This window comes from Lytechinus variegatus, chromosome 10 (assembly GCF_018143015.1).
Source record: "Lytechinus variegatus isolate NC3 chromosome 10, Lvar_3.0, whole genome shotgun sequence".
NCBI classification, from domain to species: domain Eukaryota; kingdom Metazoa; phylum Echinodermata; class Echinoidea; order Temnopleuroida; family Toxopneustidae; genus Lytechinus; species Lytechinus variegatus.
Genome location: NC_054749.1, coordinates 31049690 through 31076532, shown reverse-complemented (window position 1 = coordinate 31076532; position 26843 = coordinate 31049690). Strand labels below are relative to the sequence as shown.

The 26843-nt window shown below is 34.3% G+C and overlaps 1 protein-coding gene across 1 annotated transcript; it reads left to right on the top strand.

Annotated features, from left to right (window-relative positions):
* The first annotated feature begins 612 nt into the window (after nt 1-612).
* LOC121422226 (N-acylneuraminate cytidylyltransferase-like) lies at nt 613-26843 on the top strand. Its single transcript, XM_041617137.1, has 8 exons — nt 613-888; nt 6829-6981; nt 8176-8334; nt 12013-12151; nt 12773-12960; nt 13577-13663; nt 15096-15233; nt 20777-26843. The coding sequence occupies exons 1-8, from the start codon at nt 732-734 to the stop codon at nt 20974-20976; spliced, it is 1221 nt and encodes a 406-aa protein (XP_041473071.1). The 5' UTR covers nt 613-731; the 3' UTR covers nt 20977-26843.

The following is a 26843-nucleotide window of genomic DNA, read 5'->3' as shown; positions in this document are numbered from 1 at the left end:
AATTAGAATCACGGTAAGAATAATTTTGTGCAAATTGACTAGAACGCTGGATTTTTAAGCCCCATGTCATGATTTCATTGAACAGATGATTTATTATCTCAATCAACAGCCAAGGAGAGTGTGAAGTGTAAGCGAAATTTAAAATTATATGATGATGGCTGATGGCTGCAAGAATTATGTTGGTAACTATTATTGTTGGAGTGACATTGACATGAATTCAAAATGGGAAAAGTGATATGTAGCTGTTTTGGAGCATTTTACAGCTTGAGTATATTTTTGATGTTGCAGACTTTCTGCGTTGCAACGATACTGATATACCGGTACGTGAGGGGTGGAGTGGCTCGAAGTATTATTTGATATGTTTTTGAAGGAGACCAGATGAATTAACTAAAGTCATCATATAACTGTGCTATGTGCATAAAATATTAGCATAAGATCAATTAGGATCAAGAAGGCCCCACCCCTCCCTTTCCGGCCTCTTTTATTGCATGTATAGGGGAACTCCCATTTCCAGTTCAGTGGGAACCACATGTGGTTGGAATGACGGAGCTTTTTGTAAACGCAATTGACGCAATTAGTATTGACGCCCTCTACCGGCCAGAATCGGTACACGGTGTAAAGGCAGCGACCTCGGATCTGCGGCTACCCGGATCAGCAGGCGTTTGGATCATCTGTTTTTATCTAAATCTAGCCTGATTAAACATTTTGCAAAGAAGGAAAACAACATCACGATGTCTGATTGCGGGGATTCTAATCGGAGGTCCGGACATTTTGCCTGTCTGATCCTTGCTCGCGGTGGGAGCAAAGGTATTAAACTGAAGAACATCAAAGCGCTCGCAGGACAGCCCCTCATCGCGTGGGTGCTTCGCGCCGCCGTAGATTCGGGAGGTAAGTGCTCTAAGTGTTCGGTGAACGAAGTCTGTGAAACGCCTTCCAGAAAAAGAAAACGGAGGAATGTGAATGAAAAGGAAACTGAATGTATTGTAGGTGCAGTAAATTGCTGATAGCACGAGAAAGGCTGTGAAGCCATGTTTAATTTTCACCATAGTATCATATGTTCATTAGTCTTGAAATTTAAGACAAGTTATTTTAATATTAGGAAGCAATTTTGAATTAAAAAAAAAAAATTGATATGCTCATGAGTCATGAGTCATGGACATGGTTTTGGCCTTTTGCATCGCATTTTTTCCTGCTTGTTTACAGATTCATTTAATGTTAACAATGTATACTTAATTGCTATTTTTTTTCTTCATTTTCATTGATTGTTTAATGATTATTTAATTTATTGTTGTTCATTCAATGTTAATTGCACTCATTCAATGAACAAGGATATGATATAACCTTGTTTTTAGTTAGGACTACATGTAGTATGTACATCTCTATGTGTGGCAAAATAAGGTTGACAATGTTTGGATTATTTTCTCTTTCTTTTGGACAAATGCTTGATTTTTTTTATACTGTCAGTTTCCATTACAGCTTTTTATTATATAACTTAGGTCTTAAGTAAATTTGATTCTTTGAATTGTTTTTTTCGTTATTAAAAATAGAGCTTGAAAAATGCAAAATTTCTTGCCATATTACTTTCCACCAATAGAGGGCGTACACAAAGATATGCCCAAAATTCAAGTTTTTGAGTGCTCTGGTCAATACAAAAATTATTTAAAGTTACTTATGAAAATTGAATTGCAACTGTATGGAAATTGATAATTTTAGTCACAATACTCACAAAAGTGATATTTTAAAGTGTGTGCTCATTACAGCATTGGCATACCATAGTCCTACCTGTAGATTCTCCACAGGCAGAATGGTAGCAGTGAACAAGTGGTTAATTGTTTGTATCTTGGACATGGATGTTCTAATCAGTAATCTAACTTACATTTTTTTCCAGACCATGAATTGAATAGGAACTTAGGAAGTTTATCAAATTAGAACAGATCAGGGGCTGCGGAAGCAGGGGGGGGGGGCTTCAGCCCCCCACTTTTTTCCCAAACCATGTACAATAATGTAAAAATGACTATATGATTGTGATTTTTTGCATGGTCAGCCCCCCACTTTGTAAACTGTTCCGCGGCCCCTGCAGATATTGTACTTAGACTTAGAGGAATCCTTTTCATATTTCTTAATATATTATTTCACTTTATTAAAGGGGAAGTTCACCCTGACAAAAAGTTTATTGTACAAATAGCAGAAAAAATAATAAAAATATTGCCGAAGGTTTGAGAAAAATTCATCAAATAATTAAAAAGTAATTAGAATTTCAATTATTTGATTCGTGACGTCATATGTGAGCAGCATTCCTACATAGCGAATGGTAAAAAATCAATGAAATGTTATTTTCTCAGAAAATTGAAAGTGGTTTTCACTGTACCTTTTGTATATCAATGGACAAATTACTTCACACCCGATCATGAATAGAAAACAAAATTAAGTTATCAGGAACCATACAAAATTTGAAATTCATGCATTTTATCTTACATAACACATGGGGCAGCTGCTCGTTTATTACGTCACAAATCCAAAACTTTGAACTCTAATAACTTTCTCACTCTTTAACGGATTTTCCTCAAACCTTCACCAATATTTTTTACTATTTTTTTCTGCTATTTTTACAACAAATTTTTCTTCAGGGTGAACTTCCCCTTAAAACTCATATGAAAATTATTCTAGTGAAATATTGAATGCATTGCAGCGTGACAGGACTACATGTCAACTTATTTCACAAGCCATGCCAGGCCCAGCACAGACAGTCATCACTGCAACACACACCAAACAATATACTCATGCAGAGTCACTGAAAATCCTAATTTCGCCCTTCAAATTGTGGGATCTGCGATCCACACTCCCATCCACACTACATTTGTATTTACATTGTATGTGGTAACTAGAGAATAAAAATCATCCACTAACGTGTGCTTACTCTCAATGGAGTCAGGGCGTGTTTTAATATGGTGTGTGTTGTGGTTGAGCAAAAATGAAACTTTTACCTCTTTCCCAATCATGAATCCAGCCATAATACATAGTCTAAATGGCTGATCACTCAATTCTTTTTACTTTAATATATTTTTTTTTTCAAAAACAAATATTTTTTAAATAATTATTTGAAAAAAAAAAAGGATTTAGAAGATTGGGTTTGACTCACCATTGTATACTCCGCCACATGTAATTGAGCTGATTTTATTGGACCATAGCATTTGCGACCAATTACGGTGACGTCAAAACATTAAGCTTTTAAAAGGAAACTTTTTTCTAAATTTCTAATTATACTGAAAATAGGCCTACCCGGTAATTATTAAAAATGTTGATTTTTTTGTCAAATGAAGAGTCAGCTGTATTAAAAAAAAGAGTCAAATGTGAGGTCTAATTAATCAATTAAAATCATACTTTTGAAAATGATCTCTCTAACTCTTCATAATTTGCAAAAAAACACACACAATATTTTAGAATGTAAGTGTTATACTCCCTGTTTGATAGCTGAGTACTTTATAAAAAAACCCAAATTAACTGTGACATCAGGTTTGTACAGAGGAAAATTGAGCGATTTTCTGCTCTAATGATTTTTTTTTCAATTTGTAGAGGAAAATGTTACTGACAAGTGCTTAAATGGGTGGAAGGATTTGTGATTTGGGGGTAGCTCTTATGGCCTAAATCTCTATGTCAGGGAAAGGTATGATTACTTTATAATTTCTTTTAAATCTTATTTATTTGATTTAGATTACACTTGAAAATGTAAATCTAATTTTTTTATGTATTTTCTTTAAAATATCTCATGAAAATATAACCAGGCATGGCAAAACCCACAAGAGTCACTCTCTGTGATTTTAAGAGTTGAAATTAAATTAACTCTTAAATATATTGGATTTATTTGTTGTATTGTATGTTATTTTGCATTACAGGTATATTTGAATATTTTTACATGGTGAATATTAAAAATGAAATTGAATTGAATTGAGTTGTTTTGGTCAGAATGGTCAAATAATTGTTCAATTTTTTAGTATTTCTTTAAAGAGTATTTTTATGGGCTACAGTGTATAAAGAAATCATGTACAGAACAAACCCAACTGTCTCTTTTGATAGTTTTTATTGGACAAATTATTTTTATTATATATGCACGTCCAAGATGGGATGTATTATGGTATCACGCTCGGTGTCCGTCTGTCCGATAACTTTTCCTTGTAAACGTGATAACTTCAGTTTGACTTAACCTAGGCTCATATAATTTTGTGTGTATGATACTAGAATGGATCCCAGGAAGCCTTTAGATTTTGAGGTCAAAAGGTCAAAGGTCAAGGTCACAGTGACATATTTTCATCTTACCCTTCTGCAGTCCATGGGCTCGTTGCATAAAACTTAATAAAATAAATAAGATAAGCAAAAACTCTGGCAAAATTAAGCCATTGAAAATTACACATTAAAAAACTCTGGCAAAAAGATTGCTAATGCGACCGCCCCTTGTAAACGCGATAAATTTAGTTTAACTTAACCTAGGCTCATATAATTTGGTTTGTATGATACTATGTAGCATTCATCCCAGAAATCCTATTGATATTGACGTCAAAAGGTCCATGGTCAAGGTCACACTGACATGTTTTCATCTTACCCTTCTGAAGTCCTTGTTAACGCGATAACTTTAAAGTTGACTTTACCTACAATGTAGACTCATATAATTTGGTGTGTATGATACTAGCATAGATCTCAGCAATTCTATTGATTTTGAGGTCAGAAAGTCAAAGATGAAGTCACCACCTTCCACTTTTCTTGCTTGACCAATAACTCCATTTTCCGCTTTACAGACGGTTGTATTATGGGCTCGCCTTAGCGACACTCTTGTCTCATTTTTAGATTATTTTCCAGTTTGTTCTTCCTGAATACCAAAGTATCCCTCTAATTTTTAACCCTGATTAACTAATTAAAAACGGTAAGATCTTTCAATGCTTCTACATAATCAAGAACAAGATATGCCTAATAATTAGTGTGGCTAATTTGGAGCTAATTAAGCGACCCCCTTCTAGGATAACTTGAATGAATTCTATTCCTTATTCTTTTTTCACCTTGCACAATAGTGTGAAGTTTCAATAGATGTGTGCTTCAATAGACTTGTCAAATTTAATCCCTCTTTTCCCCATAGTAACATTCTATGGTAGTCATTAGTCATTGTTCTCTTTGTAATAAATTAAGGTAAGGAATTTCCAATAGTAGTGAGTTGATATATCATTTTGAAGCTGAGTTACTTCTCTTTCAGTAGGAATATATTTAACTGAAACAATTTCTTGTAACTTTTTTCAGGTTTTGCCATGCCTGATCACAAATACATGTACATTGTTCAATAACAAAGAAATCTTTAGGAATAACAGCAGTCTTGACTTACATGTAATGAACCAATCAACGTTTAGTAAATTTCTCATTCCTGGTAGTATATAAGTCATAAAAACAAATAGATATCAAATATTTGAGAAATTAGAAAGGAATCGACACATCACTAAACAGTTAACCCTTACTCTCCAATGTCAGGAGAGGTGCAAAACTTTAGGAATTATGCAAATTTTTGAATATTTTTATACACTTCCCTTTTCCTTTATATTTGTCAGAGTACATGTATGTCTTTTATGTGAATTTGCATATTTATTCTGCTTGAAATTTAGAAGATGAATCCAATATCTGCTAGCCAATTGTAGATTACAAGCAAATAAGAAACATAATAGGAGAACACAAAAGGGAAGCTCAGAGAAAACTGTTCATTATTTTCCTGCATGAAATTGGACAGAAACATATTACCTGCTGCCCCATCCAATGACAATGCTTTGCAATGTTGATTAATAAAAAAATTAAATGTACCATTGTCATAAAATTTCCTTTATTGATTTCATCTGGCAAATTTGACCTACTTACATGCCAGATTGGCTACAAAATTGATTATTGATCTTGTTTTATTACAGTTTTCTACACTGTATTTTGACTTGTTTAGTCTGCTTATTTCTGTTTTCGGTAGTGATACATGCTTCTTGGTTCATGTACATGTACAAAGAAAAGTTCACTTGGGGACATGTAGTTTGCTATATGATGTGCTGGTGCATGGTGATGAAGCCGATGATCATGGTTGAGTAAAGGCCTTCAAGTTGTCATCGGCACATAAAAATGAAGTCAATAATCAACAAAATCAATACAGATATTGACACCGGAGGTGCTTAATCATTGCATCTAAAAATTTTACATTTTGAGGGTAACTCAGAATAAGCTGTCTTTTTCTTAAAAATAGAAATATGATATTGGTCACAACCTATATTGTCTGAAAAAAAATCCCCTTCATTTTTCAAAGAGAACTCTTTCTATATCATTACTCCATAATCAAGCTTTTCCTGACAGTATACGGTACAGCATATACATGTATAGCAACATTCACAAATTATCTGAATTAGCATACCATATTAAAACATTGGCCACCTCTAAAATATTGCGTCATTGGCCCGTATTCTGATAGCAGGTTTAACTTAAACTCAGGTTTAAAGTTGTGGTTTAAGTATGGAAAGCCAATTGTTACATAAATAACTAACAGTAGAGATATCATAATTCAGCTCATTTGGCTCTCAAATCATTCATAATTGTCTATTAAGTATAAATAGATGATTTTCTTCACCATCGATGAATCAGGAAAGAGGACAGTAAACATAAACGTTCAACTTTAAATACAAAAAATTGATACTTTTGGCTTCCCATACTTAAACCATAACTTTAAACCTGAGTTTAAGTTAAACCTGACTTCAGAATATGGGCCATTATGTTTTAAGTGCTTTAGAACAATTTGATGAATAAATTGTTAAATCATGATTTCAGAATTTGACAGTGTGTGGGTGTCAACGGATCACGATGGTATTGCCAGAATTTCTAAGGAATGGGGTGCTCAGGTACACAGGAGAAGCCCTCATACTTCCAGAGATCAAGCCACTTCTATCGAGGCTGTTCAAGAATTCCTCACAGAACATCCAGGTAAGATTGACCGTAACGTCTTTAATAGCAAAGTTACTTTAAATAGCATAAGCATTTAGTGCTGGGCTCACTCTTAAAGAGAGCCAAGATTGATCCAAATCATCCAAATCAACCTCAGCTATGTGAAGCATTTACGATTTGTTAAAGGGATGGTCCGGGCTGAAAATGTTTGTATCTAAATAAATAGAGTAAACTTCACTGAAGAAAATGATGAAAAATGTCATCAAAATCGGATAACAAATAACAAGGTTATTTAACTTTAAAGTTTATCAATACTTTGTGAAAACAGTTATATGCACATCGTCACAAATATTCATTAGGTGGGCTGATGATATGGCCACTTCCTTTTTTCTTATGTTTTTACATAAAATCATAATTGTTTCATTTTTTCATACATGTGTAAATGATGTGTCTCCATTATGATGACATAAGTTGCTGCAATAAATAACTAAGGCATTTAATCAGTTTTCAATCCAATTGTTTAAGTTCTTGGTAGAAAAATGTTGAATAAACCTAATTTATGTAATAAAATACAAAAGAACAAGTGGAGATATGACATCATCAGCCCACCTAATGAATATTCATAAAGACATGCCTAGATGTAGAACTGTTTCACCGGAATAATGCAAATCTTTAAAATTCAATAACTTTGTTATTTGTTATCCATTTTAATGAAATTTTCAACTGTTTGCTCTGTAAATTTTACTCTATTGAGATAGTAATATTTCCAGACTGGACCATCCCTTTAAGAAAGTAAGGTGTAATATATGTGATTGCCCTTTGTATGAATTAAAGGAGTATAGTTATTAAAAATGTGAGAACAATAGGAAAGCCATGGCATAAGACTCATTGTGGACAACCAAAACATAAATTGACTCTCCATATGAGCTGCTCATGGAGTATAAGAAAGAATACTCTCTTTCTCTTACCTTTCAATATAACATTCTCCTTTATTACTTTATCTCTGTTAATACCAACCGTCCTTATTTAGGACTCTGTCTCCATGTATAACTGTTGTATGGCAAAAATCCTTCATGTGACTCTAAAAAGCTACATCTATGTATGAACGTACTGTATACCCTTGAGGAATTGAAGAAGTATGATTACATTAAAACCCCATCCATCTACACCACTGGGTATAAGGGCTCCTTGTCATCTTTTCACTGCTATTTCTCTTTCTCTTTTTTTTGACAGAGGTAAATTTTGTGGGCCAAGTCCAGTGTACATCACCATGCCTGCACCCGTCCCACCTTCAGAGGGCGTGTCACATGATCAGGAATATGGGCTTTGACTCTGTTTTTGCTGTTACTCGGAGGCACCTCTTCAGATGGACGGAGACCCCCGTAGACAAAGGTAGGCTGATAAGATATAGTATTGCACACTACCCTACCATTTTTTTTTTCAACTTACATCAAGTGTACAGTCCACTGCATGTTTGCTAGAGCACCTTTATTTGTTGCAAAGCACTTTATTATATCTTCCACAACATGTACATGGCTTATATTTCAAGAGAGAGAAGTTGAGAAATGAAAAGATTAAGAAGTTCAATTAGAGAAAAACAGGGCTGCCAAGTCTTCCTGATTGTCATAGAGTCCCCTTGAAAAATTGTCTGATATTTTAGTGAAAACCACAGTATTTCAATCAATGTCTCCCTCATTTATACATTGATTTATTTCTTTCATTGAATTGTTTATAATTGAGAAAGGTCTCCCTTCTTCCTCAGTAAATTTTCTGAAAGGGAATAAATAACTTCTTTAACTGGTCCACCAATGTAGCAGTCTTCAGGAAAGTTGGTAGCTTGTTCCGGTTCTTTTTAATGCTTGTCTATGATTTTACAGTTGTTAACATATTTTTTTCAGATGATTTTTTTTTTTTAAGTTGTATGTCCATATTTTGATTGCTACATGTATGTGTTTGTGCCAAGTTACCTTGTTTAATTTTTTTTCTAATGGGGTTCATGACTTTCATTTAAAACATTGTCACAATAAATGTAATTCAATGGGGGGGGGGGTCATTCAAAACATAAGAAATGTTTAAATTTTTACCTTAAAATGATTTGTACTGTAGCAGGTTATTTCTATTTCCTCATTTTGAATAGAATTATGGACCAGACCGATGTGATGATTGAAGCAAAATTAAATTCCCCACACGACCTTACAGTGGTAGTATGGTAGGAATCCTCCTCAATGAGAGGAGAATATGCAAATATGCAGAATCTGCGCCCATAATTTACTGTATTAAAACAAACATTTTATTGTCAGAAATTGCTTTATAAATCAGGAGGTAGACATGTATTACTAACTTTGCTTTCCATGGTACTATTTTTATTACTATTTTTATTCATACAGTGTGTCTCAGAGAGAATAAAGAAAGGAGGCAAGACTCTATTACAGTAATTTCTGCTATGATTTTATTTTACCCTTTTAAAGCTCACCACATGGAAAATTCAGCTTATTTTTACTACATGTATCTTTACAGGTTAAAGTAACAGTTAGTGCATGCATCAATACTATTATTTCTTCAATAATGCATCCAAAAACTAGGAAAGAAGCAGGGTCCTTTTATCAAGAATATTTATGTTTTATCAAGAAGTAATTCTTTATACGAGAAAAATATTTTAGTAAATGTTTATATTCAGGAGGGAAATTTTCACTATGAAACTTTATTCTTTCTTGACACTCTGTATCTTGTGCTTATGTTTGGGTGACCTTTGTGGTATTTTCTAACAAAGTGCTTCGAATATGCCTAACGAGATAATGTATTAACTTGGCAATGCTTTAAATTTCATATTTCATTGAAAATGTTCTTTTCCAGGCTTGAGCACGCTTCTGCATATGCTTTTGCAGACATTATAGAGTTTTGTAACCAATAAGTCTGAATGTGAATAGGTTCCTAGTGTGGAGGGGGGGGGGAGTGTCATCAGGAAGGGGACCCTTTGAGGAGAGATTGGGAGAGCTGTCTTATTGAGAATCTAGATCTAGAGGAATTTTCCTCCAGAGAGGAGGAAATCTTCGGTCTTCAATTTCAAATCCATATCCTTCTCCCCTCCTACTGTTTTCCATTCTCATCCTCATTTTCTTCTTTGTCCTCCATCATCTTCTCTACTTTCTCCACCACATTCTTTTTCTTCTGTCTTTTCATCCAAATAATCTCTATATCTGTTCTGATACATTACTTTATATATGCTTTAATTATCTATTATTTATTTATCATGTTCATTTCAATGTTCACTTCATCAGTGTGTCGCTGAATGGACCAAGGATAAAGATACTATAGTACACATCCCTATTGAGAGATTCATGTGAGAAGTGAGATTTTATAGAAAGAATCAATGGCAAGTTAGCAACAATAGTCAAATATGACTAATTGCCACTCAAACCAACATGAGAAGAAGAAGAAGATCATTATGAGCATTGTTCATTTTTTTTTTTTGCTCTGTAATACCTTGATGGTTTTAAGAGTTTTAATTCTATAACTAAAAAAGATTGTTATAATTTGCATATTTTGGTATATTTTTACTGGTGGTTATGGTGGTGTTAGTGATGGGGATGGTAATATTGGTGGTGATGATGGTGGTAGAAATGGTGGTTATAATGATATTGAACTGTTTATGATGATTGTGATGGTGCATAGAAATCAGTAATAAAAATAATAATTAACATCATTTATATAGTACCTCTATAATGTGGTGGTAGTAGTTGGGCAGTTCCATAAAACAATCAACCTTTTTGTACATACGACCCCCATTTTTCTCAAGTTTTACTTCACTTCATAAACTGACCAAGTCATATGGTCCTTTGAGGACATTACAGACTGTAAATGATCAAGAAATCAGAGACAGGAAATTTCATGCAGGTCCCACAAATAGAGGTCGGACTTACATATTTGAAGGAATTGCCCAGTTGTGATGTTAATAATGGCAGATAGCTATATATGCATGTAATTTTGTTGATGTGGTGGAGCAGTCAGTGGCAGTGAATGAGATGATGGCAGTAATGGTGGCAGTAGTCGTTATGGTACATGTATTCATGATAATGGTGGTAGGGTGGTAGGCTACTGTAGGATAGTGATGGTGTTGCTACTTGCGGTAGTTTTGGTTTTGGTGGTTATATTGGTGGTGTTGGTATAGATGAGGGTTTTGCTTATGTTGATGGCAATGGTGATGATATTGCAGCTGCTGGTTGTGGTGGTGGTCTAATTATATGAAAATTCCTCTAAATGGTTGTAGAAGCTTTCTATTTTTGGTAACATCGAAGAACACTGATGCTGAATAAAGTTAGCATTTATGGTAAAATTGCGATAACAGTGTGTTATTAACAGTGTCCTGGGCCTAGTAGCTCAAAGGTTAACAATTATACGCTTGATTTTAATTACTAATTGTGCATTGTAGTCAATGCAATCTATCATAAAAAAATACTGTATGAATTTTGTTAAGCTTTCTGTTACGGACCCCTGGATGATGTTTTATAAAGCTGGTCATGATTTAGCTCTAAAGACTTTATACACAAACTCACACACCACGGATGACATGTGTTAAAAAACTCAACTTTTCTCTCATGTTTGTTGCAACAACGTTTCCCACAATCCTAATCAAACTTAGATGCTTATTAAACAACATCATTCTTATCTACAAAGTTTTGATTTCAACTATAGCTGCAGAAGAAAAAAAATTGTGAGTTTGATGTAGCACAGCATGTTCAAGTCATTTGTAAGTCATACTTTACAAAACAGCTTTATTAAAACACCCAAGGTAGGTGTTTCATAAATCTATTCATAAGTAAGTTATGAATGACTGGTGATCCTTTCATAGGTGTAAATCAACATCAATGAAAATTAAGCATACATATCATTTACCACAAGAAAGGATCACCTGTAGTTCTTAGTCGCTCTGACTCACTTGTAAGTAACAAAAAGTTTATGAAACATCCACCTGTTGTAGTATGCATTGATGCTCTGATGTACTATATCTCCATTTAATAGCAGTTTATCATACCAATTGCCATGACAACGCAATTGTCTTCTAATATACAGATGTAAGTACGAAGGCTGAGAACCTTAACCCTGCAAAGAGACCTCGTAGGCAAGACTGGTCCGGTGAGCTCTACGAGAATGGATCCTTCTACTTTGCAACAAGAGAGCTTTTGATGGATGGACTTTTTCAAGGTGGAAAGTGAGTGAAATTCACAATTTTTTCACTCCGATTAATCTAAGAGGAACTTATAAAGGTCAATTTTCAACAAGCTTTGACTCTACTTTTGTCCGCAAATTCTTACCATTCTGTTTTGTTTACTTCATATTTGCAATTGGTTCTATATCAAAATGAACTTGAACTTAAATTTCATTTGTATGATTTGCACATGTACATTGTATGTAGAATTTATAATAATCACAATTATATATATATGTATGTATTTTTGTTTACATGTACATGTATAGTGTGTAATTTTATTGAAATAATGTATCATATTACCCTGGCTTTAACAGAGCAGCGTGATATACTCTGCACTACCTGTATCCAGCCATATACTCATTTTCATGTACCTCTTGTGGGTCCTGTTGCGTAAAGAGTTACATTTGTACAAAATAAAACAAAGGCTTGTCCCTGTACATGCTACATGGATGTTCCATGTTTGTGCGCATCACAATCTGTGCATCACGATTTGCACATATCAGTGCTATGCACATTGCGTAAATATGTGCATTGATGTCAAAATAAAACTTAGTACAGGCTTTATACTGATTGTTGTTTGTCAAAAACCTGACACTGTTATGAACTTGTTGTTGATTCTAGGGTGGGATACTGTGAAATGCAGCCTGAATACAGTGTGGACATAGATACGGACATTGACTGGCCAATTGCTGAGCAGCGTGTGATAAAGTTTGGCTACTTTGGCAAGACGAAACCCCAAGGAGTAAAGTTGGTGGTCTTTGCAGCTGATGGTGTCCTTATCGACAACCAAATCAATTTCACTGCAACCGGTAAGTAAAAAAGTCCTCATTACCTTTTATAGATTGATGTATGAACTGTTGTGTAATTTATTGATCAAACTGAAAATTTGGCAAAAGTCAGATTAAAATCAAAATTTATGGAATGGCCTCTTTGCCCCATGGCATAAAAGTTACCATTATGGTAACTTTGCCATGCAATGGTAACTTGCTTGGAATCCTTGATTCTGATTGTCTGTTGATCAGCATTACCATGGTAGCTACCATTGGATGGTAAAGATACCTGGGCCCCGTAACACAAAGGATTGTGATTAATCGCAAAATGAAATGGCCTATCAAGATCATCGTTGCATACACATTTTGCTCAGTTGATTGATGAGGAACCAATCACAGTTGCTCTTTCAAATTAGTGACTAATCATTAACCTCTGTGTTACAAGGCCCGGGTGTCATAGTCTTCTGGTCATCTGACCGTTTGCCATCAAATGCAGTTGAAACTGTTCATAAACATCACCCAATGGAGGCGAGCATCAGACAGGTTTCTTTAATACCAATTGGGAAAATCATTCAAGGGAAACCACATAGCTGCTAAATTAGGTTTGATTGTACTGAGATTACAATATCACTGTTTCTCCTTTTTTTTAATGTAGGAGATGAGTTCCGTTCGTTTAGTCGTAGTGACACCATCGGTATCAACCAGTTACGAGATAAAGGAGTGGAGGTCAGGGTCATTGCAGGTATGTGTATGCTGGAAACATTGCTCCATGGAAATAATGCTTTTGAAATGATGTTTTTGACATATAATGAAGAAATTAATGTTTTCCAGTAACCAACAAGTTATAGCAGATTAATAAATTGATCTGTTTAAAAGCATCAGCTGTGATTTCATGATAAATGCTTGGTATTGCCGAAAATGTATGCTATTAGTACCTAGTAAATATACCTCTTTTCCTCAGTTTTTGCATCGAATTTCAGGCACACTGCTAAGTGTGCATATTTATTCTCTTAGTATTTCAGCTGGCATGTTTCCTTAGCCAATATTTACCTCTCCCACATGTCACTACCCCAATATTTGCATAGTTTACTTATTACTTAAAAAACTGAACTTTGTAGCTGAATATGATTGTCCTAAATTATTCAGCCATTATTAGCTCTATAGAGGTTTCCCTAAATTATATTACTTTTCCCGAATTTGTATTTCATAAATATAGCTGGGTGTTGATTATCAGACCTTATGCAGCATTTCATATCTAGTCTGTAGATACAGACCCTTATTACAGGACTCCACACTAACCCTTTTTTTACTGGTCCTTGCCTGAAATTTACTGGTCACTCAAAATAAAGAAAAACGTACATGAAAGAAAAGACTTCAGTGTAATTCAGTGTCTTTTATGCTTATTGTTACCCCCCCCCCAAAAAAAAAAGACATTACACACACGCAACATAATTTATGAGAGTCATTTCTCAATTTTAAAGAGCTGTTTTTATAATTTACAAAAGAGAAGAAAATATCATTTGTATCAGTTTGATATATTTTTTACTGGTCATGTCAGACCAGTAAACCTGGCTTTTTCTGAAAAGTTACTGGCCCGACAACAATTTTTAACGGTCTGGTACCGACGGATTGGCGCCAGCGTTGCACAATGCTTATTAGCACTAATCAAGAATTTGGTCCTAAAGGGGTAGCTGTTGGTAAAAAAAATGCTCCTTCATTTTATTGTGCACATTTTCATTCAAAGAAATCATGTTATAAGTTATTTTTTGTCAAGAAAAAAAAGTAACTTTTCAGCCTCTTTATTGCACCTCTGCAGTATCCCTGCTTTAAATATGATGGATGCTGTGACAGTGCTCTTGGGAGCATTTCATGAAAGGACCTGTAGTATGTTTATCCGACAAGTCTTTTTTTATCCAAAAGTTACCATAGTAACAGTGTTTTGAGGCCAATCAGAATCAAGGAAAGTAGTCAGATTTGACAACTTGTCGGATAAAAACTTTGATGAAATGCTCTCAGATTATCTTGCAGCACAAATGCATGTCAGGTATTTTCCCTATAATTATCGTGTACTGCAAATTATCTACAATGACTCCAAACTGAATTAGACTAGCTTTTCAACTACAATGAAGGTGTAAACATTAGCTTTCTCTTGCAACGAATTCTCAATCTTGCAGATGAGGATAATGATGTCACCACTAAATTGGTGGCTCGGCTTGGAATCAGCATGTTAACTGAAGCCAAAAGTAAGGTGGATCGTTTGAATGAATGGAGGAAAGAACTAGACTTGGATTGGAGTCAGGTTGCTTTTATGGGTAAGTGATGTACCATGGTAAACTACTGATTCATCTTCTATTGCCAACTTGTCTACTCATCACATAGTGTACCTTCATTCAGTCTAATGTCATTCCGTCCATCAACATTTTGTCTTACAGCCATTTGGTCCATTAACCATTTGGTCCAATAATCACTTTTTCTAATCACCAGTTCGTATATGGCCATTTCGTCTTAGAACCAGTTGATCTAATACCCATTTTCTTTTCATACATTCTGCCCAATTAACAATCCAATTTGCCCAAATGGTATTTGGACTAAATGACTATTGGACCAATTTGTTACTAGACAGAATGTTGAGTGGACAAAATTGCAGACCATGTAGATAGTGGACGAACTGATTGGTAGACAAAATGGTAGTTAACGAGTCGGTAGTTGGACGAATTGATATTAGACCAAATGGAAAAAAACCTATATTATATTATGCATGCTAGGATTTGAGGAAATGTGAATAGCCTCAAATAAGTTCACAAAACGACTAAAATAGCCTTTTGATGTTGCAGCTTGTGCAATATAAATTGGTAGATAATTCAAGTGAGGCAAACACAAAGGAGTGGAGATACTTCTCATTGATTTAATTCTGACTTAAAATCACACTTAAATTCTCAGTTGCATGTGGTTCATAACACATCACCACCTTGATCAGTTCATGTTCATGTGATGCTATATTACATGTGGTTTTTAATAAGATTAGGCTTGGAATATGATGTAACTGTAAGCCTGAGTCGAATCGATTTTAAAATCGGTGTTCGATCGATGTCATCGAACACCGGTGCAGATTTTGCAAAATCGGTGCATCGAAAAAAAAAAAATACGTCGGCCGGCCGATTCGTTTGGTTTACACAATCAATCATCAAAATATCAGTAATGTCCAACTTTACTAAGTACTACTTACTTGATTTCTATTGCCCCCAAAATGAAACCGAATGAGTAATTATGATGCTATTCACCATTAATTTGAAGTTTATTTCGATCATAGTTCGAGTCTTACTCGTCTGCTCGTGCCGAGATAATTTATGCACGTCACGATGAATTCATGAACGGAATGGCCATCGATCGTGCATGCGCAGTACTGTTCTTTAATCAAACCAGAAAATGGCCGGAAATTGACGCGATCAACGTAAAAAGTAAATCTTGCTTTCATGAACAATATTAAAATCATGACCATAGAACATTATTTAATCATAATATTTATCAATAATTTGCATATGATAATCATTAATATGAATTTAGAGCTTGATGTGAAACGTTTGTATTTCGTTTCAATTTTCAATGGCGGACATCTCATGACGATCGACTTGACTTCTTGAGTCGAGCTAGTGCACTTGTCTAAAAAAAATAATCATCACGTCAGGATTGATTCTCGAACATTGTCTACATGCAAAAACTCTGTTCAAGTTCGTAATATCACCATATAATAACATTTTACATGACAAAACAGAGAAAATTGCGTTTGATATTTTTTCCCATCAATTTGAAGCTAGTTTGTGCCCAACTCTGGGCTCTGATTTCATGAATGGGAAAATATGTCATACGTCATCAAACACGCATGCGCATTGTGCTTATTTTCTCGGAGCTTGGAGGAGACGTCCAGAGATGGAATAACAATAGAAATAATCCCAGTATTATTTCTTCCATATGAACATAACATACTTTGCTGACATCGTCAATATTCTTAGTATGACCATAAAATCTTGTTAAATCGTAATAATTTAGATGAATTTAGGGCTCGATTCGAAACATTCGTATTTATATTTTGATCGCATGCTCAATTACGTCTAAAAAACTGGATTGTCATTATCAGGATTAATTCTCGAACATCGTCAGAACTCATATTCCACAATCTTTCCTCACAATCGTTATATCAGCATTGAATAGCAATTCAAATGACCATCCAGAGAAAATTACGTATTTATTCCCATAAATTTATTTGGAGCTCATTTTGGATCCACCTACACAATCTCAGGCAAGTTACAGCGCTCTCCGTTGATTGCAATTGTTTGCTGGCGCTGACGTCAAGCACGCCTGTCGTTTCGGGAGAGTGAGTGTACGGCCGGAGCTGCGGACGGGGCTGGTGAATGGACTGCGAATGCTAGTCGACCGAAAATCATTCGGATCGACTCTGCGTGATTCATGTCTTTATTATTGTTTCATTTTAAACTTATATGTTGTCATCTGCAAATATCATTGTTGAAGATATTTTGGGAAGAATTCTGCTTTGGTCCCCGGCCTTTTTTGTGTGTTTTGTGATCATGGAAAATACAAACGAACTTTGCTCTGTCATCTGCTTGTGCAACGCTCACCCGGCCGGCCAACGCCAGCGCATATCGTCAGTGCGTAGTGCATTGCAATATGCAAAGCGCATCGCATCGACGCAAAAACAAAAGACTAAATTTTCCCCGCCTTCAATATTCGATGCATCGATGTTCGATCGAATTAGAGCTGTCGAACACCGGTTTTCAAAATAATCGATATGACTCAGGCTTAGATGTAAGCTCACAATTAAACACACCTGCCAACTGTCCTGGTTTCATCAGGATCGTCATGATTTTAATCTTTAAAAATGACTAAAAATTGGTTGGTCCGGATTTCCAAAATTTGATGTGAGAACAAAAAATGTTGAAAAGTTGCCATAGAGCCATTCATGCCCCTAGTCTGCAATACATATAAAATAGCCTAGTCCTTTTAGGGGTAAATTTGCTAAATCCAAGAGCTATAGGGTGCACTACCTTCTTGACCACTCTGCCCCTGGACCCTGCTGGAGCTTAGTCGACACCCTTGACCCCCAGCCATTGGGTGTCCAGATTTAGCATTTCTTAATATTCACAGGTATGATTAAATAATGATTCAGATAATTTGTTTAGACATTTAAAGATCATAGCTCAGTCCCCAAACTTGAGGTAAAAAGATATATACAACAAAAAGATCTGTGGAAAACCATTAGTATATCGCACAATCATATCTCTTTCTTCCACTTAAGTCCACAGAGCTGCCAAGTAGTACTGATTTTCCATATTTAGTACTGAAAATAGAGAAGAATACTGATGGTTTCATGCAAAATACTGATTTCTTAAGTTTCAGTTTGTGTTGTCCTATGGTATTCCTGTGAAAATACTAATTTCCTCACTAAAAATCACTGAAAATACTGAAATGTTCTTGTTCAGGTTGGCAGCTAGAGCCTATAATGAGTTATCTCAGGCATGTGGCTTGATTAGTCAATTTCTGTGGATTAAGGGGGGTGAGAAGGGTCTCTTATAATTGCATTTCTCGCTTTTCCTTGACATCTATAAGACTTTTTAGTGACATATTTGTGACTAACACGACAACCTTTTCATCTATACACAACAAAAAAAGTAAGTCCCCCCTTAAACAAACATATATAATTTCCGAACCAATGAGAGTTTTTAGTATATTTTTACATGAGCGTGTAGGTAATTTTATAAGCTACCCTCTGAGTAAATGTTGTGGACTTATTTTGCGTCATGCTTCAGTGAGCACAGTCAGAAGGCAAAAATGTCACTTTTCAAAAGTCACAAGCCAAATATCATGACTTTGATTCCATTTTACTGGAACTAATTCCACATTTTTATCATGAAAAATAGTCAGAAGGCTTGTAAAAGGTACTTTCTAAGGCACGATACAACTTTTTGGCTAAATTTCACGGTTGAATAAACACAAGTCCAAATTTGCAATAATTTGATTTTTTTTACACATTTATATGAGTAAGAATGAAATAATATGATGACAGTGATTTTGGGGAAGAGTATCTTCAACAATATTCATCATTTCACGGTTCAATGAACATTTATTAAAAACAAATAATACGATTTTCAAATATCATAGGCAAGTATTGTTTCATTTTGGTAACTGAAAATGATCTTTTCTCAACTTTTTCGTTTGATTCAAAGGCGTTAAATTAAACATTCACGCTTGAATGAACATGTGGAATGTGATGCTCTCTTTTTTACGTTATTGGAAAAAAATGCAATTTGTAACTATGGATATCTGTTAAAAACCTCCTTGCATAGTTCATTTGATTTGATTTTTATGAAAATCCCGATGTTTAATGCATCAGTGAGCACACAATATTAGAAAATTATGCAAATGAGAAGAAAGTTCAAAGCCTTGGCCCCACTCTGTGCCGTGTTGAATAGTTATTGTGGTGTGCTCGCCTTTTGGATAGTGTTACTCTGAAGCCATGTGCGAAGTTTCATGAAAAAACTGTTGGCAGAAGTAGCAAAAACCGCCCATGAAACAAACCCTATTTTCATATTTGTGAAAATTTTTACCTCTTCTCTCATAGACTTGTGTACATTATGGGTGCATATGTTTAAGAATAAGTAACCGCTCATTCAATATGGTGGAACTTTTTTTCAAGGCTGTCTTTAGCAATGTCATTTGGCAGTAATGTTTATCAGCCTATGGGCAGAATTCTGTGTAAAAATGAAATCGATATGTTTATTCATGGATGAGTGAGCACGCATCAAAGTGGGAAAATTGGTATTTTCAATGTCACAGACTCATTTTAAAGGGTAATAAAGTGAATATTGAGGGCAAATTCGGTTTCAAATGTTTTTGTTTTATCATCCATCATTTCTATCACCACACACTTTCCGAACTTAAAACATTTTCATGGTTGAGCGAGCACATTCGAAAACTTAGAAATGAATACTCTTTATATGGCATAAATGTATTCTTTTCATAACAATTTCTCATGATCAGTTTAATTTATGGGCAAATTAGTGGTGAACCCAGAATTTTAAAATGGGGGAAGGGGCCTATAATCGGGGGAGCCACCAACATTTTCAAATTTTAACATGATCTAGCAAGTTGTAAAGGATACTACCATAACGCCCTATGATGATACGTCACAATACAGGGGGCCGCGGAACGGTTTTCAAAGGGGGGGGGAGCTGAGCCAAAAGTGGGAGGGAGGGGGCTGACCATGCAAAAAATCACAATCGTATGGTCATTTTTACATTTTTGTACATGCTTTTTGAAAAAAGTGGGGGGGGGGGTGGCTGACCCCCTCCCCCGCTTCCGCGGCCCCTGCAATACAATGTGCTCACTCAACCATGAACATACGAATAACAATATAAAAATTGTGTGTGGAGTGGCTAAATGATGGATAGTAAACCAGTATAACACCATAAAATTCACCTGAAAAACAACTTTTGTCCAACATTGTATTTGCGCAATCTGAAACACGACTCTTGTGACTTTAAAAAATTGTCATTTTTAATTCAATCTTTGATTAATCATGCATGACTCAACTGATCAATCTCATATTTCCTCAGGAGTTGCCTAATGAGTGTGGAAAACCACCTACGAAATATCATATCTCAAAATAATTCCGTTCAAAAGCTACAGCAATTTGATTTAGGGGGGACTTACTTTTTTTGTTGTGTATATATATAACTTGTTTATAATTATCACTTATGAATTTTCTTTGGATGGCTACTTTAAGAATGTCTTTTATGTCTATGTCAAACTGTAAAGCACATCTCCTCTTGTTACTCCCCAGGTCGTGATACTCCAGATCTTGATTGCATGAAGACAGTCGGAATCGGAGGAGCACCCTGCGATGCCCACAGTGACATAACAACTACTGCCAAGTTTGTGGCCAAAGCCGCCGGTGGCAAGGGAGCCGTCCGAGAATTCTGTGACCACTTACTTCTTGTGATGGAGAAGGCGAAGTCTGCAGCAGAAAATAGAAAGATATAAAGCCGTACCATTGGGGCGTTGCAGGAAACTAACAGTCAGTTACAAACCATTATGGGGTCCGTCAATTCTATTATGTGTATTGCAATTGATTAGTGATCTGCTTCTTGCCACATGAAATAGAAACTGTCAAATGCAAAATTGTAACAAAAATTTGCAATTGATGCTAATATTTTCTTGCAACATCCCTATAAGTCCTTCATGGAGGACAATCGCAGGAGGAGTTCTTTATAGTATTTCATTCAGAGGATCCATTACTTTTTTTATATTCTAAAATGGTAAGGGATATATGTATGAACATGCTCTAAATGTTTTATTATGCTGCATTTTATACCCTATTTTTAATTTTGCACAATTCACAAACTTATCACCATAAATGTATCCTTTATCACTATAAAGCCATTGGTACACTTGGACCTGTTTCATAAAACTTGTTTTATCTTAGGTAAGTAACAAGCTACTGAAATCATGGCTTTTGATTGGTTGATTGCACATTTGCCATATGAATTCAGTAATAATAATAATAAATTGGTACTTATATAGCGCATAATCAATTGAAATTGCTTTATGCACTTTGTACAAATTGCTCTCCAATATTACAGTTACACTACAACAAAACTAAATTTGTTTTCAAAAATCTTTTAAAAGATTCAACAGAAGTACATGATCGAAGGTGAATTGGTAAACTATTCCATAATTTCGGAATGCTTAAGTAAAAACTAGCTTCCCCCTTTTGAAACAACTCTAGGAATGTGTAAAAATTGTAGTGTCTTCACTAGAACAAAGTCTATAATGTGGCCGGTGTGGGATCTATGTAAACTATAGAGGTATTCGGGTGCCATTTTATGCATACACTTAAAAACTAACAGTGCAACTTTGTAAGATATTCTTTCGTCAACTGGTAACCAGTGCAAATGCTTTAACAAAGGAGTGGCCCGCTCATACTTCTGAGCCTTCAAGATAATCCTAGCGGCACGATTTTGAATGCGCTGCAACCTTTATTAAGTATCCTTTATCAATGATAATCTTAATGAAATCAGGCCTCGAAGTTTAATCACAATTGTTTATGTACCAACAAATTCAAAGAAATTGTGTAATATATTTGTGAATTTAAGGACAATTTGAGAATGAATGGAATCCCTCCATCATGAATGAATACTATATTGAACCCTAAACTAAACCTAACTGAAATTGATATGATTGATTTGTGATTGATGGTGCATTGTGGCTAATGAAATCACTCTAATCAGTGCTCTTGTGTAGCTGTTTGATATTTAATTCAGTAATGTGATATTAAGTTGACTTTTGTTTTGTGCATTGCCAGGCAAATGCACATTGATGTTTATTTAATGCCACTGAATAATATTGTGATCATCTTTAAATTAAAAAAAAAAACCCTCCCCTGCAACTGAAGATGAAATAACTTATGTAGTACTAAAAGATGGTACAACTAAAAAGAGTTTGCATGAATCACCTCGCCCAAGATTGCATGTAGATTTTTTGTATATTTATTCAAACCAGTAGATATTAATTATCTAAATTATAGCTGTAAGAACTTACCTTTGATATGAGATTAATAATTTAATTATATAAACATTTGATCGGATTCTTTTTCATCAGTTCCCCTAGATGCAGTAAGGGACTTACAGTTTGGTATTCTAAATATATGTATAATATGTACATGTATAACTTATCTGTTTATGTCACTTTCGAATTTCAAAGGGAGTTTGTTTGAATTCTATCCAATTACAGGAACTCACATTATTTGGGGAGAAGAATGAGTGCTTATCATCCATAGTAGTCATTTCTTCTTATTTTTTTTCTACATTTAATACAATTTTATATTCATGCAGGTGACTTTTCCCAAGTCAAGTCTTTTTTGGATAAAGAAATCTGTTTGACTTCATGGAAATCTGTCCTAGAAGAGGTATATCACTGGTTTTAAATAATCTGGTCTAAAAAAATTGACCTCAACAAATATTTGACTCGGAAAAGGTCAATTTTGTGGAAGTTAATGTGTATATTTACAAATGTACATCTATGTCAACTTTTGAATATGTCTAATTACTAGAATTAAGGAAAAATCCTAGGTTTTTGTTTGGTTTTTAGTACATAGCACATGAATATCTACATTAAAACAGAGAATATGAAAATTGTGCAAGATAAATTTACATTAAACAATTTCTCCAACTACGAAAAAAAAAGTCCACAACGACGAAGAGGTGAAGACCCAACGCCAACGCATGTCCCTGTGACAAATGGTGCCATGACTTCTACCTCCAGAGTCTGGTGCCCTTTATCATCAGCTAAACCATTTAATTTTACTATAGAACACACTCATATATTAAACTTAACCCTAATAAGACTTGGGGTTGGCTGATTCAGCTCCTCCTCACCATTTTTAAAAATTAGTCTGTTACATGAAAAGATTCCTGCAACATTTCATAACGTTTTGCTTTCAGGTCTCAGGCAACTTTTAAGACCGAATTTGTGGGGGTACGGGTTTCCAAAATTTTGCAACATTTCATAAGTACATGCAGACCTATAAATGCTTATTACACTTGAATTGGTTTACAAATTCAACGCAAATTGGGGTGTTTTTGCCAAAATTCATAAGTTTTAGTGGCAGATTAAGGTTGTGACTAGTGTTAAGAGAATGTGAAGAAGTTGGAGATTTTTACAGCTCAACCATTTTATTCCTTTGTCTTTTGATAAATTGTTGAGTTGTGTGGTAGAGCTTCCAGATAAAATGTTAAGCTTCTCAATGTGACACCAAAATTGTAGCATTTTAGCATGCATAGATTTATATTTTAAGGATTTGTTTGGCAGAAATCTTATTTATTTTCTGCAGTATTTACTCATGTCGACAACAGATAATATTTGATATTGTGCTTATTATATTGGACATTTATGATTCGCTATAAGTTATTCAATGAGTTTTTTGACAGTTTACTTTTTTTTGCAGAATTACAGAATTTGACAATAAAAAATATTGGGTACTTATGCAGTTTATGCTCAATATATTGGACATTCGTAGACTGGCTAGCAGCTAGTAATACCTTTATTAATCAATACCAAATATGAATGTTAAACACAGTTTTGTTTGCTCCGTTTATTATGTTTGCCGGTTTAATTGTTTTCTGCTAAAATCGCTTAGGCTAAGAAAATGAAGTATTGGACAGTATACAAGTAGCTATCTGCTAAATAGCTACTTCTTAATACCAAATATAAAATTGAATCTAGTTACCAAATTCTACCACTGATTTATATGTATAATCAATTATATTTTGTTCGTAAATTGATAATTTTCTTTTGTATCATTCTTGTTGATCATTACCAGTATTGAATATTTTGCCAAATGTATTGGACATGTGTTTAAATAGCTATCAGCTTAACCCAAAATCAATTATTGCTTGATATGTGATTTCCACCCATTTCTGTTGAGGTGCTGAGGTGTAGTTAAGTCTCTGAACTGGATCATAAGGTTTGGGGTTCAAATACCACTGCATCATCCTTTGTCAATGTCTATTTTTATGTGGCCCCATAACACAAAGCTTTAAAGGGTTGGTCCCACTGCACTTACGGATGCAAAAAGGATTCACATTATGAATACATTTTGTGTCCGTCAGATAGTGGGACCAGGCCTTAAGATGTTGATTTTATCAAATTTGCTGCCATGCACTCGCATGCTTTTAGAGAGTTTGGGCAAGTGGCTGGATACCTCAAACATACTGTTTTTTATTTAAGATCATCATATTTTTATCTCTGAAATAATAATTTTCATGGAATTTTGTATAATATTCATTTATTCATTTATTGAGTGGCACACTATTTCCAAGGCCTTAGCTCCAGCTGCTTAAATGCTAAAAAGCATACATGTATCTATTTGGCTTTGATGTGACGTCATTTATGCCAAGTCTATGATAGAAAATTATGTTGGAATTGCAGCTTATTTGAAATTTTCAGAAATTGTGTATGTAATTCAAACCCAGCACCTTTTTTTAATTCATTAATTTTTCTTTGTGTTGAGGGGTCATGATAGGACTTCTCAGATATCTAACATTATGTTTCATGCTTCTCTTCTGTATACAAAATGTTCAGCATTGTAGCAGATATATATTCAGATTTTTTATCGCAAGTACAGGTAGTTTATTGTTTGCCACCGTATTGCTCACTGGGTAAGTTACTTGCAGATTCCCACCTTATCATCTATATTACTTAATTAATTATGATATATTGGATGTTTAGTCAATGTGTTATTGTTTGCAATACAGTCTTCTTTTGTGCATCTATTTTTAGCAATGAAACTCGGATATATTCAAAAGTTTTTAGTCAGTGATTTTTTTATGTTGTATGACTTGTATTATGGTATTGTATATTATGCTTAATAGCTTGAACATGTGACAGACATCCTTCAACTAGCAATGTCAGTGTTTCTTGATTTACCACAGCTACTCAGAAAGAGTAAAGAAAGTTTACAGGTGGCTGACACTTTTGATTTAGTATGTCTGCATTTCTTGATATTTCATACAATAACTCACATATTTTTTATGCCTAATAATATATTGGACATCTGGCTGTTGCGCTATAGTATTACATTTATTCCCCGATACCAAATATCTAGCAACAGTAACAGACATAATTAAAGTTTCTTGATAACTTGACAATTTCCATTTGATTTGTTTAACTTACTGCTTTAAAATATTAAATATTATATAATATCATATATTGGACATATGGTTTACAAGCTGTTAATTGGTAATATTATTTTGCGATACCAAATTATTAGTATAGTATTTCAAGTGAAGATATATTTTTTAAGGTGATTGATTGCTTTCCGTTGAATTGCCACACATACAATATTCAATAACATGCCTAAAAACTTTGTCATCTGTTGACAAGCTATCAAAATTCATTTCTCAATAACCCTTTTTTGCTACAGTTATTCACACAATTATGTACTTATACAAAATAGTAAAGTTCTTATGTGTTGAATCACTTTATTCAGTATTGAATAGCAGGACTTAAAATTAGACACTGGTTAACAGTAATTCACATATTTCATGGTTTGCTGTTCAGGATATTTTTCACTAGTATTTTCTCATGATCTACTACTTTTAGACTATTGAGTATCATGACTTATAAATGGGATATTTGGCTTGCAAGCTATTAATACAATCATTTCTCAAAGTAACACTCATATATTCAAAGTTTGTGTTACACTGAATTTAGTATTAGTGTTTTGTGTTCAAAGTATTTTACAGTATTAGAAAGCATGACTTATCGATTGACATCTGATGAACAAACTCTTCTAGTATTACCATCGTTTCTTGATACCAAAAATTTAACGTTGATTATTCAATAGTTTCTTAAAGGGAAATTAATTATCTTGTATTGAACCTGTTAATTTTCATTATCGATTAGAATGCCTTATAAATTGGACAATTGGTTGACAAGCTATTGGTGCTCTTGTAATACCATTATTATCTTGATACCAAATTTTAGCTATGAACTCACATATATTCAAGTTTTTTGGAAATACTTTATTTTCTTTTTGCTGTATGTCTGATATATTGGACATTTAGTCAATGAGCTATCTATAAGATAAATCATAATTTCTTGATATACAATGTTCGTGAATCGATTATATTTTTATTGTTGAATTTGTTATGTTGACATAAATATTAGTGGAAATTGCCCAATGATATATTGGACATTGTGTATTACAAACTTTTTGTATCAGCTAGTTTAATGTGTTATTTCTTGAATAGCAATATACATATACTATAATATATTCACCACTGATGTGAGGTGTATTCAGTATCTATCCCGGGGCCGAATCACAAGGTTCTGGTTTCAGTCCTGTAATA

Bases quoted from the DNA above. Each gene is read 5' to 3' on its own strand.
- LOC121422226 (XM_041617137.1), top strand. From the start codon at position 732: ATGTCTGATTGCGGGGATTCTAATCGGAGGTCCGGACATTTTGCCTGT. The intron at 889-6,828 runs GTAAGTGCTCTA...TCATGATTTCAG, and splicing joins CGCCGCCGTAGATTCGGGAG to AATTTGACAGTGTGTGGGTG. The intron at 8,335-12,012 runs GTAGGCTGATAA...TCTAATATACAG, and splicing joins GGAGACCCCCGTAGACAAAG to ATGTAAGTACGAAGGCTGAG.